General features: G+C 41.5%; 1 protein-coding gene across 3 annotated transcripts in view; it reads right to left on the reverse strand.

The window, feature by feature from the left end:
• LOC109930588 (ankyrin repeat and fibronectin type-III domain-containing protein 1-like) overlaps positions 1-17,035 on the reverse strand; it is a 745,821-nt gene that overhangs the window by 72,808 nt on the left and 655,978 nt on the right. For all 3 annotated transcript variants that reach the window (XM_048609794.1, XM_048609793.1, XM_048609795.1), the window contains 3 exons: positions 10,400-10,490; positions 3,696-3,803; positions 2,776-2,875 (listed from right to left, as the gene is read on the reverse strand). In XM_048609794.1, coding sequence (XP_048465751.1) covers positions 2,776-2,875; positions 3,696-3,803; positions 10,400-10,490 — 299 coding nt within the window. The remainder of the gene's footprint in view (positions 1-2,775; positions 2,876-3,695; positions 3,804-10,399; positions 10,491-17,035) is intronic.

Below are 17,035 nucleotides of genomic sequence, written 5' to 3' on the forward strand. Positions count from 1 at the left end.
ATCCTCTCCTCTATCCATCTTCTATCCGCCTCCCACTCTCTCCCTACTTATTTCAGAACCCCCTTCCCCTCCCCCATTTCTGATGAAGGGTCTAGGCCCAAAACGTCAGCCTTTCTGCTCCGATGATGCTGCTTGGCCTGCTGTGTTCATCCAGCTCTGCACCTTGTTGTTACAGTAAGAAAGTGTTGCCTTGGGAGTTCACAACATTTACTCAGGACTCCAAGTATTACGGCACCGGGTTAAACATGGACAAGGAAACTTCTTGCTGATTACCATCAACCCCTCCCCTCCTCAGTCAATGAATCAATTCTCCTCCACATTGAACACCATTTGGAAGAAGCATTGTGGGGGATAAGGACACACAATGTACCCTCAGTGGGGTCTAGAATGTCCATTACCAAGACTGGCCCAGCAGCATGAATATTGACTGAGCTGGCTGAGTCCGAAAGGGTCTGCAACAGGTGATGAAGGAACCAGTAAGAAGAAAATAACCTACTTGACTTCATCCTCACCAATCTCACTGTTGCAGATGAATCTGTCTATCACAGTATTGGTACAGTGAATACAAAATCCAGTCTTCACATTGAGGATACCGTCCATTGTGTTTTATGTCACTATCACCATACTAAATGGGACAACTTTTGAACAGATCTAGCAACTCAAAACTAATCATCCATGAGGGGCTTTGGGCTATGAGAAACAGCAAAATTGTATTCAATCAGAATATGTGACTACATGACACTCAAATTCCCAGCTCTATGATCACCAACAAACTGGGAGTTCAATCCTGGTTCAATAAAAGTGAGCGATGGCATGCCAGGAACGTTACCAGACATAAACCAAAAACAAGCTACAACACATGATTAGTTCTAAACAGCATAAATATCATGCAATAGGCAGGGCTAAGCAATACCACAATTATAGGATCTTATTTAAGTTCTGCAAGTCCTGCCACATCCAGTTGTGAATGATGGGGGACAATTTAACAACTAAAAGAAGGAGGAGGCTCTACAAATATCCCTATCCTCAATGATGGGGATCCCAACACATCAGTGAAAAAGATAAAGCTGATGCATTTGGATCCATCTTCAGCCATAAATGCGAAATGGATGATCAATCTTGGCCTTCCCCTGAGGTCCCTAGTATCACAGATGCCAATCTTCAACTGATTCCATTCACTCCACCTGTTATCAAGGAAAGCCTGAGGGCTACTGAATACTGCAAAAGTTAAGGGCCTTACAAATTCCAGCAATAGTACTTAAAAATTATGCTCCAGAATCAGTACACAGTAGTGTCATGGCAATGTCTTATACCCAACCATCTTCAACCATCTTTATCAGTGACCTAACGTCCTTTGTAAGGTCAGAAGTGAGGCTGTTTGCTGAAGACTGCACATTGTACAACATGTTGTACACACTTTGAAGACTGAAGCAGCAAGACCTGGACAACATCTAGGCTTAGACTGAAAAGCGGTAAGTAATATTCACACCACACAAGTGCCAGGTAGGCACTGACCATCTCAAACAAGAGAGAATCTAACCATCACCACCTGAAATATAACGGTATTACCATCATTGAGTTCCTCACTATCAACATCCTGGGGGCTTACCATTAACTAGAAACTGAACTAGACCAGCCATGTACATAGTGCCAATAGCAGGTCAGAAGCTGGAATTCTGCAGCAAATAACTCACCTGACACCCCAATGCCAATCCATCATCTACAAACACGAATTGGGATTGTTACGGAATGTCCTCTACTTGCCTGGATGGGTGCAATTCTAACAACACTCAAGAAGCTTGACCCCATCCAGAACAAAACAGCCTGCTTGATTGGCACCCTCTCCACCACCTTCTGCATGCACTTCCATCACCACCACACAGTGGCATCAGTTGTATCATGTACAAGATGCACTGCAGTAACTTAACAAGGCTCCTCCATCTGCATCTTCCAATCTGAGAATCTCCACTACTAGAAGGACAAGGGCTGCAGATGTGTGGGAACACCACCACCTTCAAGTCATATACCATCCAGACTTGGAACTATATTAATGTTCCTTCACTGTGGCTAAGTCAAAATATTGGAATTCCAACTCTAACAGTAGTCTGAATATATTTACTGTTCAATGAGTGCAGTGCTTCAAAAAGGCAGCTCAGCACCGCCTTCTCAAGGTCAATTAGAGATGGGCAATAAATTCTGTCTTAGTCAGTGATACCCCCGGTCCATGAATGAATTACAAAAGAGGCTTTTCAGCATGTATTCAGTTCTACATTCTTAATCCAATTTCTCTTGGTCTGCCAAATGCTCCTTGAAAGAGGAGGTGTTTGTATATTCCATTTCTGTGGAGGTTATTGTTTTCAGTCTGGATATTGCACTAGATGTTTCATCTCCAGCATTTGAAGATTCTTATAATGGTATAAATCATAAAGGAAAAGTGGACCTTTTCATGCTTCCCAAGGGAGCTGATTGACTGATTTCATTGCCCTTAGGGAAAACATTAATTTCAGTTCCAACAGTGTTAGGCTGAATCCACACCCATTTTGTGAAACTTGGCCAACCTTTGTGGGTCAAATGATCCTGTGATCCAATTTATATCAGCATTTAATCCCTTTCTTAAAACTGTTTCCACCCATGGAAGTCCCAGGTTTTAAATCAGCTGATAGAATTCAAAAATCAACAGTCCATCTTTAATAACATCATGAAATCAATTTTGATTATTATGTTTCATTTTCTCAAGAAACTGATTATTTCATTGAATAGGAGTAATCAACTTACCGTTTGAGAGTTTTAACAAATTTGCTTGTTGGTTGAAAAAGGTGTTTCAGGCTCTTGGACATAGAGTGTTTACGGCCCTGCAGATGGATTTTTGAGTTTTCTGGAAAATTCAAACAAACAGTTTTTAAGATGTTGATATATTTTGATCACTCAAGGATTTAATAAAATAGTTTATCCAGCAGGACTTTTTTAGCTGCTGACTTTCTTTATTCCTTTAGGGTTACTAATGTGGAAGGTGATCCTCAAGTTATTCAAAGTTAATTTTTCTTGGATGTTTCCATAGACTGATGATGCTCAGTTATTCTTGTTACCTCAGTGTAGAGGCAAGGTTTAAGGAACATACAGGTGAGTCTCTGAAGTATGCTGTAAGGTAACTGTGCCCTCAATGGTTATGTGACAGATTCTGTAAAAGGTAGACATTACAATAGCTTAGGGCAGAGGTGTCTGCTGCATGATCATCATGAATAGCATATTAATAAATACCGTTTTAAGAAATAGCTCAAAATCTGGCATGAACTTACCTAAATAGACAAAGCTGTTCTGAAATACTCAGTATCATGAAGAACCTACCAGATAATACGATGGTTTCTTTCTCATTCTATAAACATTTTTAAGATTGTTCAGTTGTGACTTGCTTTTTGTAAATCATGTGACATTGGACATAACTGGCTTAATGTGACAGTACAGAATACAATGTGGGATATAGTACAAACTAGTCAGTCAACACCTTTGCCATTTTCACTGTTTATTTTCTTTTGAGTCCAAATAATTATGCCACATAATGTGAAGTGCAATGTTTTGGCAGGTTAAAAAAACTGTGTTACTGAAAGTTCATACTTTACATCTCATCACGTTCTTCACTGCTTTCTCTTCATAAATTTATATCCCAGTTGCAGGAGACAGTCATTGCTTTAACTTACCATGGCACAGGCAATGTTGGTGGTTGTTTTTGATTTGATTCAGTAGTAGATCCAATGCCTCTGTCTGGCCACTATGCTTCACTTCCTTGCCATTGCATTCTCTCCAGTCTGGGAGGGAGAGAGTAAAAGAAAACCAAGTAGCATGTTGGCAGTTTTGCATTCCAAATCATGAATTCTGATGGTGGCAGTGACTCTTTACAACCTCATACAAACAAGGACTTGGCCATTCAGCCTCTCAAACCTGCTCCATTGATAAGATTCCAGCTGATTTGATTGTAACCTCATATCCATATCCCACCAACCTGATAACCTTTCATCCCTTTAGTTATCAGTAATCTATCCATCTCTGTCTGAAAGTCATTGCTTCTACCATGTTTAAAGCAAGAGTGTTCCAAATTATTTCTTATTCATTCAGGAGATGTAAATTTCACTGGTTGGACCAGCACTCATTACCCAGCTATAATTGTACTTGAGAAGGTAGTAATGAGTTGCCTTCTTGAACCGCTGTGGTCCCATTTAGTGTAGGTACACCAACAATACTGTTAGGGATGGAGTTCCAGGATTTTGAATCAGGAAATAAAGGAAAGATGATACATTTTCCAAGTCAGAATGGTGAGTGGCTTGGACAGAAACTTGCAGGTGGTGTTGGTCTCATGTATTTGGAACCCTTGTCCTTCTAGATGGTAGTGGTCATGAGTGTGGGACTCTATACCCTCTTAAGGAAAGAATTTCACCTCACCTCTGTTGTATATGGGCAACCACTTGTTTTTAAATAGTGACTCTAGTACCAAATTCTCCCATAACAGGAAGCATCCTTTCCACATCTGTCCTGTCAACACCCCTCAAGATCTTATATGTTTGAATCTAGCCACCTCTTACTCTTCTAACTTCCAGCAGTTACAAGCCCGGCCTGTCCAATCTTTCCTTATAAGATGCTCATTCCAGGTATTAGTCTGGTCAATCTTCTTTGAACAGTTTTCAACATATTCATATCCTTCTTCAAGGATACTGTACCAATACTGGCCAATACTGTATAATATTCAGATATGGTCTCACTATTGTCCAGTATAACTGAAGCAGAGCCTCCCTGCTTTTGTACTCAATTCCCCCCACATTATATTAGCTTTCCTAATTCCTTGCTGTACCTGTACCTTCCATGATTCATGCACTAATATTCCTAGGTCCCTTTGCATCTCAGGGCTCTGTGATTTCTCACCATTAGACAAAATACTTATTTTTTATTTATGCTGCTGAAGCAGACAATTTCACATTTTCTCGCATTATATTCCATTTGCCTGATCTGTGCCCGCTCAGTTAACATATTTATATCGTTTTCTAGACTCCTACATGCTCCTCACAACCTAGTTTCTCACCTATCTTTGAGTGATCAACAAAAAATTCCAAAACAACAACAGAACCATTTCAACATTGTATCAACAACAACAACAAAAACAAAGTTGCTGGAAAAGCTCAGCAGGTCTGGCAGCATCTGTGGAGGAGAAAACAGAGTTAACGTTTCGGGTCCGGTGACCCTTCCTCAGAAGAAAATTGTACCCTCTGACTAGCCAGATAATCTGAAACTCTGCTGCCCCAGGAGAGCACCCCCTCACCCCTCCATGTCCCCTTCCCACTAAACCCTTCTCTACTTTGCAGGAGGTTTGATCCTGAGGCCTCAATCTAGCAGGTTGCCTCAGGAGGTCTGTTTAGCTCCCTAGAATTCACCTTGTAGCTGCAGGTGAATCCAGGGTCTTAAAGTGATGCAGCCTCTTCACCTTGGAACTAATGGTACTGCCTCAAAATTCAACACAAGCACAAGGTTTTTATGAAAGCTGCAACTTAACAGTAACCTAAACTAGTCTGGTAATGGTTACACTGACCAGAGCATACTAGCATTTTGTTCTGCTGTGCCCTGAGTTATCCGAACTCAGAAGACACAGTAATGACACAGTACTGCTTGTTTTACTGTTATCTGAGCTAGCCATGGACAAGTCAAAACAGGCACAATGACGAGGTAGTATGTGGGAAATGGTGCCCCAGCGACAGCAGTTTCAGTGAGAAGAAAGAGATGCCAAGAGAAAATGTAGTTATTAGATGTGGGGGCTCAGACCATCGGCAGTATCATTCATATTCATGGATCAGAGATGCAAACCAAAGGATCACTTCATGAACATTCACAGCTGCAAATGTTCTGGTTTTGTTGCTCACAGGAGCCCTGACATTCAACCAACATCAACAGGGAAATAACTCTGCAGGGGCTCATATTCCATCACCCAGTCACCGTTTATTTAAATGTGGAGAGTCCTTGACACTGATCCAACTCCCTCAGAGCCAGCTCTCATAATTAATAGGATGTCTGACACTGCTGTTCTTATCTGTCAGTCAGGGCTCCCTGATTGGACCAGATTAACAGTCCCAGAACTCATATTCTGTGAGGTCCACCTGGCTGACCTTGTTACAATTATTACATCCCTCCCTCCCCTCTGTGTCCAAGAACATAGGCCAGTTCTTTCAGTTCTTTTGTTTTTTGCTCTGCCTGGGCGTTTTAGCACTGGGTCAGGTTCCTCCAATTCTGCATCTGATACGGGTGGCGTGTAACTCACACTAGCTCACTTCTTGTGCCTGCAACGTCTCAGAAGAAATCTATCCGCTTCTTCAAACGGCAAAGGTGTTGAGCGGAAAATCCGCCATTTCCATCTCAGATTCCAAGATATCTTCAATGTTCGAAAGACAGGCAGAACCCAAGGGTTCTGGAACAGTTGGAAAGGCTGTCAAGGAAATGGGCAGGTTTTGCTCCCACACTGTTTGCAGCTTTCATATGGTCCACATGCTAGTTCAGGACTGTCACACCTACCAGAGCTTTAAGCATCACTGAACCTGACCTCACGTTGACCATGCCTCTTACCTATGCAGGGTCATTCTTGTGGTTCCTACACTAAACTTCATCTCCTAAAGTAAACTGTCTCTCTCGCTTGATGGAGGCTGGTGTCCAGCATTGGTGTTCCTGATGCCATTTCACCCTCCCCTCCAGATCTAGGAAGATCAGATTTAACCTGGTGCGGAGTCTTCTTCCGATCAGCTACTCTACTGGAGCTATATGAAGGATGGTCCTATGGTCAAATAGGAACTGGTACAGTTTGGTATCCAGTGAAGCTGTACGCTGTTTCTTTAAGCATGCCTTCAAAGTTTGGACTGCTCTTTCTGCCAGACCACTGGATGATGGATGGTATGGCGCTGACCTTATATGTCGAATGCCATTTGATTTTAGGAAATACTCAAATTTCCTGATGGTAAACCATGGCCCATTTTCTGTGACCAACACTTCTGGGAGTCCATGTATTGCAAAAGATGCATGCAGTTTTTCTATCATCGCCGTGTTTGACAAATGAACTCTATGCATGACAGCCACTTCGATTGGGCGTTCACAATGACTAAGAACATTGAGCCCCTGAAAAGACATGCATTGTCGAAGTGTAACCAAGTCCAGGGTTTGCCCAGCTATTCCCACAAATTGGGGAGCTGCTGGCAGTAATTTTTGTCCTGTTGGCACTCTGGGCACTGCCACACCAATGCAGTTATGTCTGCATTGAGTCCTGGCCACCAGACATAACTTCTTGCCAACATCTTCATTTTGGAAACCTGGATGACCCTGGTGAAGTTTACCCAATCGGTGACCTTTGCTCGAGACAATCACTCATACTCCCCATAATAATGTGCCATCCCCTATTGTGATCTTGTCTCTCCAGGTCCAAAGATGTTTCAGTTGTGATTGTGATGGCCCTTTGGTTTCTCCCATCACCACCAGCTGCTGCTGTTTTTCCAGGACTGGATCTTTCTGTGTCCAAAATCTGATATTGTCAGCTGTGACTGGAAGTGTGTTCAGAAAATTTAAAACCAGTAAGGATTCTTCCAGTGGCAATATCAACGGTGGCGTATCTGCCAGTGGGAGGTGGCTCAATGCATCCACATTCGCTACCTGCTCTCCCAACGATGTTCCAACTTGTAATTATACACACTTGGTATTAGACCCCACTGCTAAATTCAGCCTGAAGCTATGGATAGCATTGCCTTGTCCTCTCTAAGTAAGCCGGGCAGGGGTTTATGGCCCATTAGTATTACAAATTTACATTCATACAGGTCTCGGCGGAACTTCCTGACTCCAAATATGACTGCAAACCTTCCTACTCTATCTGGGTGTATTTATGCTCTGCTTTAGCCAAAGTCCTGTTATTGGGCATTCCTCTCCACTGGGCCACCTGTGAACTAATACTACCCAATGCCATACAGGGAGGAATCGCATGTTAATACCAGATCTCACTTGGGATCATATTGTGCCAACAGCTGAGAGGATGATTGCTGTTTCTTCACTTCCCTGAAACCTATGGCTTGGCTACGTGACCATTTCCAAGAGTTGATGCAAAGGTGCCAGAATGGAGACCCGGTTATGTATGAGCTTTCCATAATAATTCTCCACCCCAAGGAAAAACCTAAGCTTCAGTACAGACTTGGGAGCTTGGGCACCTTTGATCGCCCTCACTTTATCTTCCAATGGGTGTAACCCAGACCTGTCGACTCTGTAGCCCAATTACGTCACCTGGGGTGCCTGGAACACAGATTTTTCCCTTCTAAGGCGTACACCCACCTGGGAGAAATGTGTAAGGACTATGTCCAAGTTCTCTAAGTTCTCCTAATTGGTCTTCCCTGGTATTAGCACGTCATCTAGATAAACGATAATCTTGGGCGGACCTTGTAAAATGCTCTCTAACATCTGCTGAAAAATTGCAAAGGCTGATGATGTGCCAAATGGCAGTCTTGTATATTGGTACAAACCCTTATGGATATTAATTGTAGCGTATTTCTGGGAATCCTCATCTACTTCAATTGCAAGTATGCATGGCTCATGTCCAGCTTGGTGAAGGACAGCACCACCCTCTCCCAGCTTTGTGTATAAATCCTCTATGCAAGAGTTTGGGTCTTTATCCAGCTGAGAAAAACAGTTCACTGTTTGTTTAAATTCCCCACAAAGGCAAACCAACTCTCGGGCTTCACAATCGGTACAACCGGCGTTGCCCATTCCGGAGCAAGCATGGGCTGAGACCTGCGGTGGGCCGAGCCACACAGGGAACCGAAGTGAACACAGGCAAAGACCCATGGAGGACCAGAATGAGCAGCATGGCCTTGCACCCGGGGACCTGAGAGCCTGGTGTGCCCAGTGAGCCCCAGACCACTATGAGCAATGAGCCCTGGAGCAGCATGTGGCCTGTGAGCCTGGAGCAACACGGAGAAGAAGTCCTGCAGCAGCACATGGGGAAGCTGCAAGCTCCCCCACACCACCCCCAACCCCGCAAGCAGCATGCAGGCAGCGAGTCCTGGATGGAGACCGGTGTGAGAGGACAATCCTTATCTCAGAACATTGTAATGTTAACCCCTTAATATACCCCTTAATATATTCCTATTTTTAACTTAGTTTCAACTATGTAATTAAGCAACTACTTTTATCCCTCTGCTATATCCAAGAATTGTACCTAGGTACTTGTACCTAAGATGCTGCCATAAAAAGGCAGACATTGTAAAAGTTTTTCACTGTACTCCTGCAATGGGGCATACGTGATAATAAAAGGATTTTGCATTGTATTGTAAAACAAAAAGAAGAAAGAAATAGGAGAACAGGTTATTTAGAGATAGAGAGTGAAAGAAGGAGAACAGAAAGGGGAGGTGAAGCCGATCAGAAGAATAGAATTGAGTTGAAGAAGTAAAGGAACACAGGAGAGATGTGTATGATAATTGTAAATTAATTGAGTGTTTAGTTCCATGACTGGGTGATGGGAATGCACCTGTGCTCAATTACATAAGTTGTTGCCAGCTCATTGGTGTAGGGGTGTGATTTACACTTTGGGATTAATTGCCAAATATGAGCGAGTGCAAAGATTCAAATTGTGGACCAACCCATCTATCTCCTCCAGGCCTGGTCATAGATTGTGTTTTCCTAATATCTTCAGTGTCCACAATTATGAAGGAAGTCTTTCATGATGAGTGAGTACTGTAAGATCTGAAGTCATTATCGGCCCCAGGCTGATAAAATGGCTATACTCAAAAGAATATAAAAAGGAATTAATCCTTTTGAGGGGTTACTAATGAGTTCATTTGGTTGGTTGGTTGTTTGTTTCTAGTTTGCTCAATAGAATATATATAATACACTATGTTGACTGGATTGAGATGCAAGATATGTAATGTGTGTCTGTATATGAAAACTTCTAAGTCCTTAAAAAACTAGTCCTCCAGTTCTGTTCTTCACTGACTGGCTATCTAGCAAGCTGTAGAAGATTAAACAGGTGTGTAGAATTTGTGATAGAATAGAATTTACTTGGGATGTTAAAGACTAATTAGGTGGATAGTGCCTGCACTGTGTCAGGAGATGAAATTAGTGAAATTGGTGAATTTGAGTCTACGACAGAGTGTAAAATACAAGGGATGTACAAGGAAAAAGATTCTAAATTAATGTTTGCTCAATATTCCCTGGCATTTTTGGATATTTTTTCTCATAATAGTCTTGCCTGAATCAGCTGCTGGTAAAGTGGAACATTGGAACTGTAGTCTTTCATCCTGCCACTCCACTTTGGGATGCATTTCCACACCTGCAACTTACATCTTTGTAATTATCTTATCAACAGATGAAAACAGCTGTGTATTTTCAAAGTGGTACTTACTAGAAGGTGTTGCACATGCAGGAGTGGATATCTGTGGGGGCCCCCAACCTTTCATATTATAGGCAGACACCCGGACATAGTAAGAGATCCCCTAAGAGAAAGTCAAGAGGATAGGATTTTGTAAAGTTATTTTCTAAATTTCACAAGTGTTGGTACTTAACCAATGCAACACTATGGCACAGACCGCAAATATTAACTAATCCAATATTTTAAAATAATTTTGATTTGTGGGTTGTGTGCTTATCAACATGAGGAATATTAGTGCTGGGAAGATAACATTTTCCATTTCAGGTACTCAGTGTTACCATCACATTTGGAGTTGGATACAGAAAGAGTTCAGTACTGTGTATGCCATCAAATGTACACACCCAGTTTCCATGGCCATCAACAAAGCAGCACACATCAAAATGAAATTAGCATGTCCTCTTTAAGTTGCAACATTTAAGTATTATTGATTTTAGGGTCCATGATGATGTTGTCCTACTGCATCTCTTCAGAACAATATTTCATCACAGATTACATTATTACATTCCATTACATCACCATCAGTGAGCATGTACATCCATATCAGGGATGGTAAGCAATCCCACTAACTAATGACATATTTTATACGCTTTTCTATCAGTTTTTGCCAAAGAGAAGGATATGGATGATATTAAGATTAGGGAGGGGTATGTTGACATTCTAAGGCATGTCAATATCAAGAAGGAAGAGGGTTGGTTATCCTGAAAATCATTAAGATGGATGGATTCCCAGGGCTTTTTGGGATCTATTCCAGGATACTGAAGGAGGCAAGTGTGGAGATGTTGGGGCCTTAATGGAGATTTTTGCATCGTCTTTAGACATAGGTGAGTCCCAGAAGACCAGAGAAGAGCCCAACAGGGATAATCCAGGAAATTATACGCCAGTGAACTTTACATCAGTTGTAGGGAAATTATTAGACAGGATTCTTAGGGACAGGATTTACTTGTACTTGGAAAAGAATGGACTTATTATGGATAGTCATCATGTGTTGGGGAGGTCTTGTCTCACAAATCTGATTGAATTTTTTGAGCAAGTGATGAAGACGATTGAGGGTAGAGCAATGGATGGTATCTCCATGGGCTTTATTAAAGCATTTGATAAGGTCCCTCATGGTAGGCTGGTCCAGAAGATTAAGTCACATGGGATCCACAGTGAGTTGGAAAGTTGGCTAGGCCATAGAAGATAGAGGGTAGTTGTGGAGGATGTTTTTTTGACTGGAGATTTGTGACCAGTGGCGTTAAACAGGAACCAGTGATGGAACCTCTGTTTTTGCAATACCTATATAAATGATTTGGACGAAAATGTAGGTGGTCTGATTACTAAGGTTGCATATTGGAGTTGTGGATAGTGAGGAAAGATGTCAAAAGATACAGCAGGAAATAGATCAGTTGGACAGTTGGGTGCAGAAACAGCAGATGGAGTTCAATCCAGACAAGTGTGAGATGATGCATTTTGGGAGGTTAAATGCAAGAAAAAAAGTATGCTGTAAGTGGCAGGGCCATTGGTATATAGAGAGCTCTTGGGGTGCAAGTCCATAGCTCCCTGAAAGTGGCAACACAACTTGATAAGTTGGTAAAGAAGGTGTATGGTATGATTTCCTTTATCAGTCAGGGCATTAGGTATAAATGTTGGCAAGTCATATTGTATAAAACTTTAGTTAGGCCACATTTAGAGTATCGTGTGCATTTTTGTCATCATACTATAGGAAGATCATGGATGCATAAGAGGTTTATCAGGATATTGGCTGGATTGGAGCGTATTAGCTATCAGGAGAGGTTGGACAGACTTGAATGGTTTTTGCTAGAGCAGTGACCTGTAATTATATGAAATTATGAGAGGCATGGATAGGGTGGAGAGTCAGTCTTTTTCAAGGGTGGAAATAACAAGTACTAGGGAGAATAGGTTTAAAGTGAGAGGGGGAAAGTTTTAAAGGAGATGTTTTTCCTTTATTCATTCACAGGATGAGGGTATTGCTGGCCAGGCAGCATTTATTGCCCATCCCTAATTGCCCAGAGGGCGGTTATGAGTCAACCACATTACTGTGGGTCTGGAGCCTCATGTAGGCCAGGCCAGGTAAGGATGGCAGTTTCCTTCGCTAAATGACATTAATGAACCAGATGGGGTTCATGGTCATCGTTAGACTCTTTAATGCCAGATATTTATTGAATTCAAATTCCACCATCTGCAAATCGAGATTCAAACCCAGGTCCCCGGAACACTATCTGGGTCTCTGGGTGAACAGTCCAGCGATAATACCACTAGGCCATTGCCTACCTGTGTGAGGCAATTTTTGATTTTTTTTTAAAACACATGTAGGCACCTGAAACGTGCTGCCAGGGTGGAGGAACAAACGGATATGATAGCAATGTTTACCACTCATTTAGACAGACATGAACAGGGAGGGAATAGATGAATATGGACCATGCAGACAAATGGGATTAGCTTAGAAATGACATCATGGTCGGCATCAATATGGTGGGCCAAAGGGCCTATCATGTGCTGTACTGTTCTTTGTTCTACTTGTGGTAATGTAATTAATATAATGCCTGATGATTGATCAAACCTATCCTCTGATTACCACTTGATTATCTCAAGACTGACTTTGACTTTGTACCTGGAGTTGATTAAAACACCAAGGTACATTTGAATTTCCCTCAGGATATAATATACTCAACCAATAAAGAAAACTGCATGATGGAAAATGTGTGCACGCACGAAGATGCGTTTAAGTCAATATGAAGAGACTGTCTTTTTTTTTGTTAATAGGTTGTGGTTAGACCCAGTCACATTTTTTTCATGCACCAAAATGCTATTATGCACAACTAAGTAACTTTCCCACCACTAAAATCACAGTGACATTTTTTGTCACCTTTTTTCCTTTCAACTACCATTAATCACCTGTGTAGCCAATCAAGTATTTACAAGCAAAGCCCATTATGGGCAATGCAAACCATCAAAAGTGAGGGAGAGGTACGGAGAGAGAGAAGGGACTAAATTAAAATAGAACCCAACCACATTAACTTGATTGTGTGAGCAAATCCACCTTTTGAGTAATTGGAAAACTAGGTACGCATTTCATATGATACATGATCAATATCAGTATTAGTGGCTGTTTCCAGATGCTAGTTACAAATGGCATGCATAAACAAACACGCAATGGAAGAGACTCTACTTGTTCCTGCTAACTGCTATTTCACTGTAACTCAAATCAGAAATTATGAGAGAAGATCTAAAACATAAAATTCAAGTGGATTCTAACTCTCAAGGAGCTGATGATAATTTCTTATAAATCACCAAAGTACAATATTGTTTGGATTGAAATACAATCATGTACTGATGTTCTTCCGGGTCTGCTGTGGTCATGTGATCCCTACCATGAGGCAGACACACTGCAGGCAGGCATCTTAAGGTCTCTTCAATAAAGAATTCATTCTGCTGTCCTCATTATATGGTGTCAGATAAGATGCTCAGATTGAGTATGAGGAAAAAGCACAGTTACTGACTGAGTGACACAAGAATATTCACAAGTATGAAAGCTAATATGAGCAAATCAAATAAACTAAAATACAACAAGAAACAGGATATAGCTGAAACACAAGAAAGAGAAAATGATTGTCCCATTCATCTCCAAGATTCAGTCAAAATGAAAGATGGACATGAAGCAAAACATTGTTTTAACACACAATGGTAAAGTTATGAAATTTGTTTGCCAAGGTAAAGGCTGACCATTACTGTACTCTTACCACTGTTAGGAAGGGAATATTTCATGGTGTATTTTACCTTGAATTGCTCCAAAGAACAGAAAAAAAACACTGCAGAAATTTTGAATGTTTTGAGGGCATGCTTTCAACCCCAAGTGTACAGAATTTATGAATTTTTTTTTCAATATTTAGGCAATATTAATACAAAAGAGTTCATTGGCCAATATGTCAACTCATTAACCCAGCTAACAGAATCCTACGAATTTGTGCAATTAAAAGATGATCTATTTAAGCACAGAATTGTATAGGCATAAGGAATTCTGCAATAAAGACACTTCGACTGAGAGAGGAGAAGCTCAATCCCTGGAAAGTAATTGGCATTTGGATAATTTGCTATTGGTGTAAATCAGTAGCTGGAGCATTTTCATGACAGAACAGAGCAGGTTTTACATAATGCTGATTGATACTCTGGCCCCAGAAGGCAGAACAATCACAAAAAGGAGAATGCAAATACTGTGGAAGACATCATGCAGAGAAGAAGGCATGCTAGCATGAGGAAAAGGAGTGTTCTTGCTGCACAAATCTGAACCATTTTGCACTGAAATGTATGGCTAAATGGAAGCATGAAACACAAGTGAAAATGTTCACAAGACTGACAGCAGCTGAAAGCTTTGATGGATCACTCTACACCATGCTGCAGGTTCATTAAGTGAGATCAATAAGTGATACAACATCTTGGAAATTAGGGCCCCCCTTAAACCTCTGTACACTTAGTATTCCATAGTTGGTATTTCCTGTGTAGCATGCAATCTTATTTAAGCGTTTCACATTAGTAACTAGCCTTAGGCAAATATAAGCAAATCTCCCGTAAATGAAAACAGAGGTGTGGTTTGAAGAATCACCAAGATAATGACTCATCAAAACTTGATTAGGCCCCACCCTTGTCCATTATCAATGCAGTGTATTGAAAAATAAAAAGTGTAGTTTACAGAAGGAACAAAAAATATAACCCTCAAATGGAGTTGGGTGAGGGGACAATGGTCATCCAAAATCAGAAGGATCTGTCCCATGATCAATGAACAAAAGGGTTAGACAGGTGATTGAAATAACATACATGGCCAATCACCAAAATTAGAGATATTAACAGGGATAGGAGTGCAGGAAGGAGCAAGAAGATCTAGGGAGACAAACCACACTGTGTCCTTGTCTGGACCAGGAGTTCCTGATCAGCCCAAGGGCAGAACAAAGACTGTTAATACCAAAGGCCTCCACTAAAGACTGCAAGACAACTGGGATATTGAAATGTGCTGCCTCTACTCCTCTATTGACAGAATGGCTCTGGGATCAGAAAAGCATTTTCATCTGTTATGGGTCATATATTTCCTCCATTCCCTAATGATCTAATATATGTATCAATAAGCTATCAGAAAATTGCAAATCATTGACTGTCTGTATAAGGTAACTATGATTGCAAACCCACCAATATCATCAATGTTCTGTGACTGTAGGAATGATGGCTGCAGAAGAAGAACATCAGGTTAATATCAGATATCAGATAGACACTGATGTGCAATGCAAAACCATGACCTCCACAGACCTGTGTGAAGTGGCTAGCACTGCTGCCTTACACAACTAGGGACCTGGGTTCGATTCCAGCCCTGGGTGACTGTCTGTGTGGAGTTTGCACATTCTCCCCATTTCTGCATGGGTTTCCTTTGGGTGCTCTGGTTTCCTCCCACAGTCTAAAGATGTGCAGTTTAGGTGGATTGGCCATGCTAAATTGCCCTAAGTGTCCAGGGATGTGTAGGCTAGAGGTGTTAGCCATGGGAAATGCAGGATTACAGGAATAGAGTAGGGGGGGTGGGTCTGGATGAGATGCTCCTCAAAGGGTCAGTGTGGTCACGATGGGCTGAATAGCCTGCTTCCACACTGTGGGGATTCTATGATGTACATCGCAGATATGCTGTTGAGAATAACACTCCCGATGTCTGCTCTGTTTTGTGCAGAGTGTGAATTCAGTATGAATTAGCAGCAGCTGCTCATGCTGTGGATGTAATCAGCCCAGCAGAACCACTGAATATAACAGACAAGTGTCCTGCTTAAATCTAGCAAACTATCCAACAAGATCCACCTCTACAAATATGCAAAAATTAATGATAAAAGGATGGCCTGAACACATCAACACCTCTTGCAATAACAGCATATTGTGCATATGGAGATGAATTGATACCTCAAGTGGCAGATTGTATACAGGAAATAAAGTAATTATCCCTAAAGAGTTGCAAGGAAAGAAGTTAAAGTTTGCTCATATAAACCACCAAGGAATCGAGACAAGTGTGAGGAAGGCAAGTGGGGTCTTCTACTGGCCAAGCATAAGTAGTGAAATCAAAGACTACATCAGCCAATGCAGTGCTTGTAAATAGTGCTAATCTGGCAAGCTAGAGACCTGCTGATGACACCTGATATCCCCGACAGACCTTGGATGGGAGTAGAGCTGTCTACACTCAAAAATGTAATTACCTTGTCACTATAGACTAGTACTCTGACGACTGGGAAGTGGATCAGCTGACTGTGACTATTGCTGAGTTTGTTGAATACCTGAAAACATTCTTCAGCTATTATAAGATTCCCAATACTGTATTTTGTGACAATGGCCCTCAGTTCACAAGTGAGGAATTTATTTGATTCATAAACAATTGGGCAATTCAACACCACACATGATCCCCAGTCACAGTCATACAGCACGGAAATAGACCCTTCAGTCCAACCAGTCCATGCCGAACGTAATCCCAAACTAAACTAGTCCCACGTGTCTGCTCCTGGCCCATATCCCTCCGAACCTTTCCTATTCATATATCCATCCAAATGTCTTTTAAACATTGTAATTGTGCCCACATCCACCACTTACCCC

This window comes from Rhincodon typus, chromosome 21, assembly GCF_021869965.1.
Source record: "Rhincodon typus isolate 14 chromosome 21, sRhiTyp1.1, whole genome shotgun sequence".
Taxonomy (NCBI): domain Eukaryota; kingdom Metazoa; phylum Chordata; class Chondrichthyes; order Orectolobiformes; family Rhincodontidae; genus Rhincodon; species Rhincodon typus.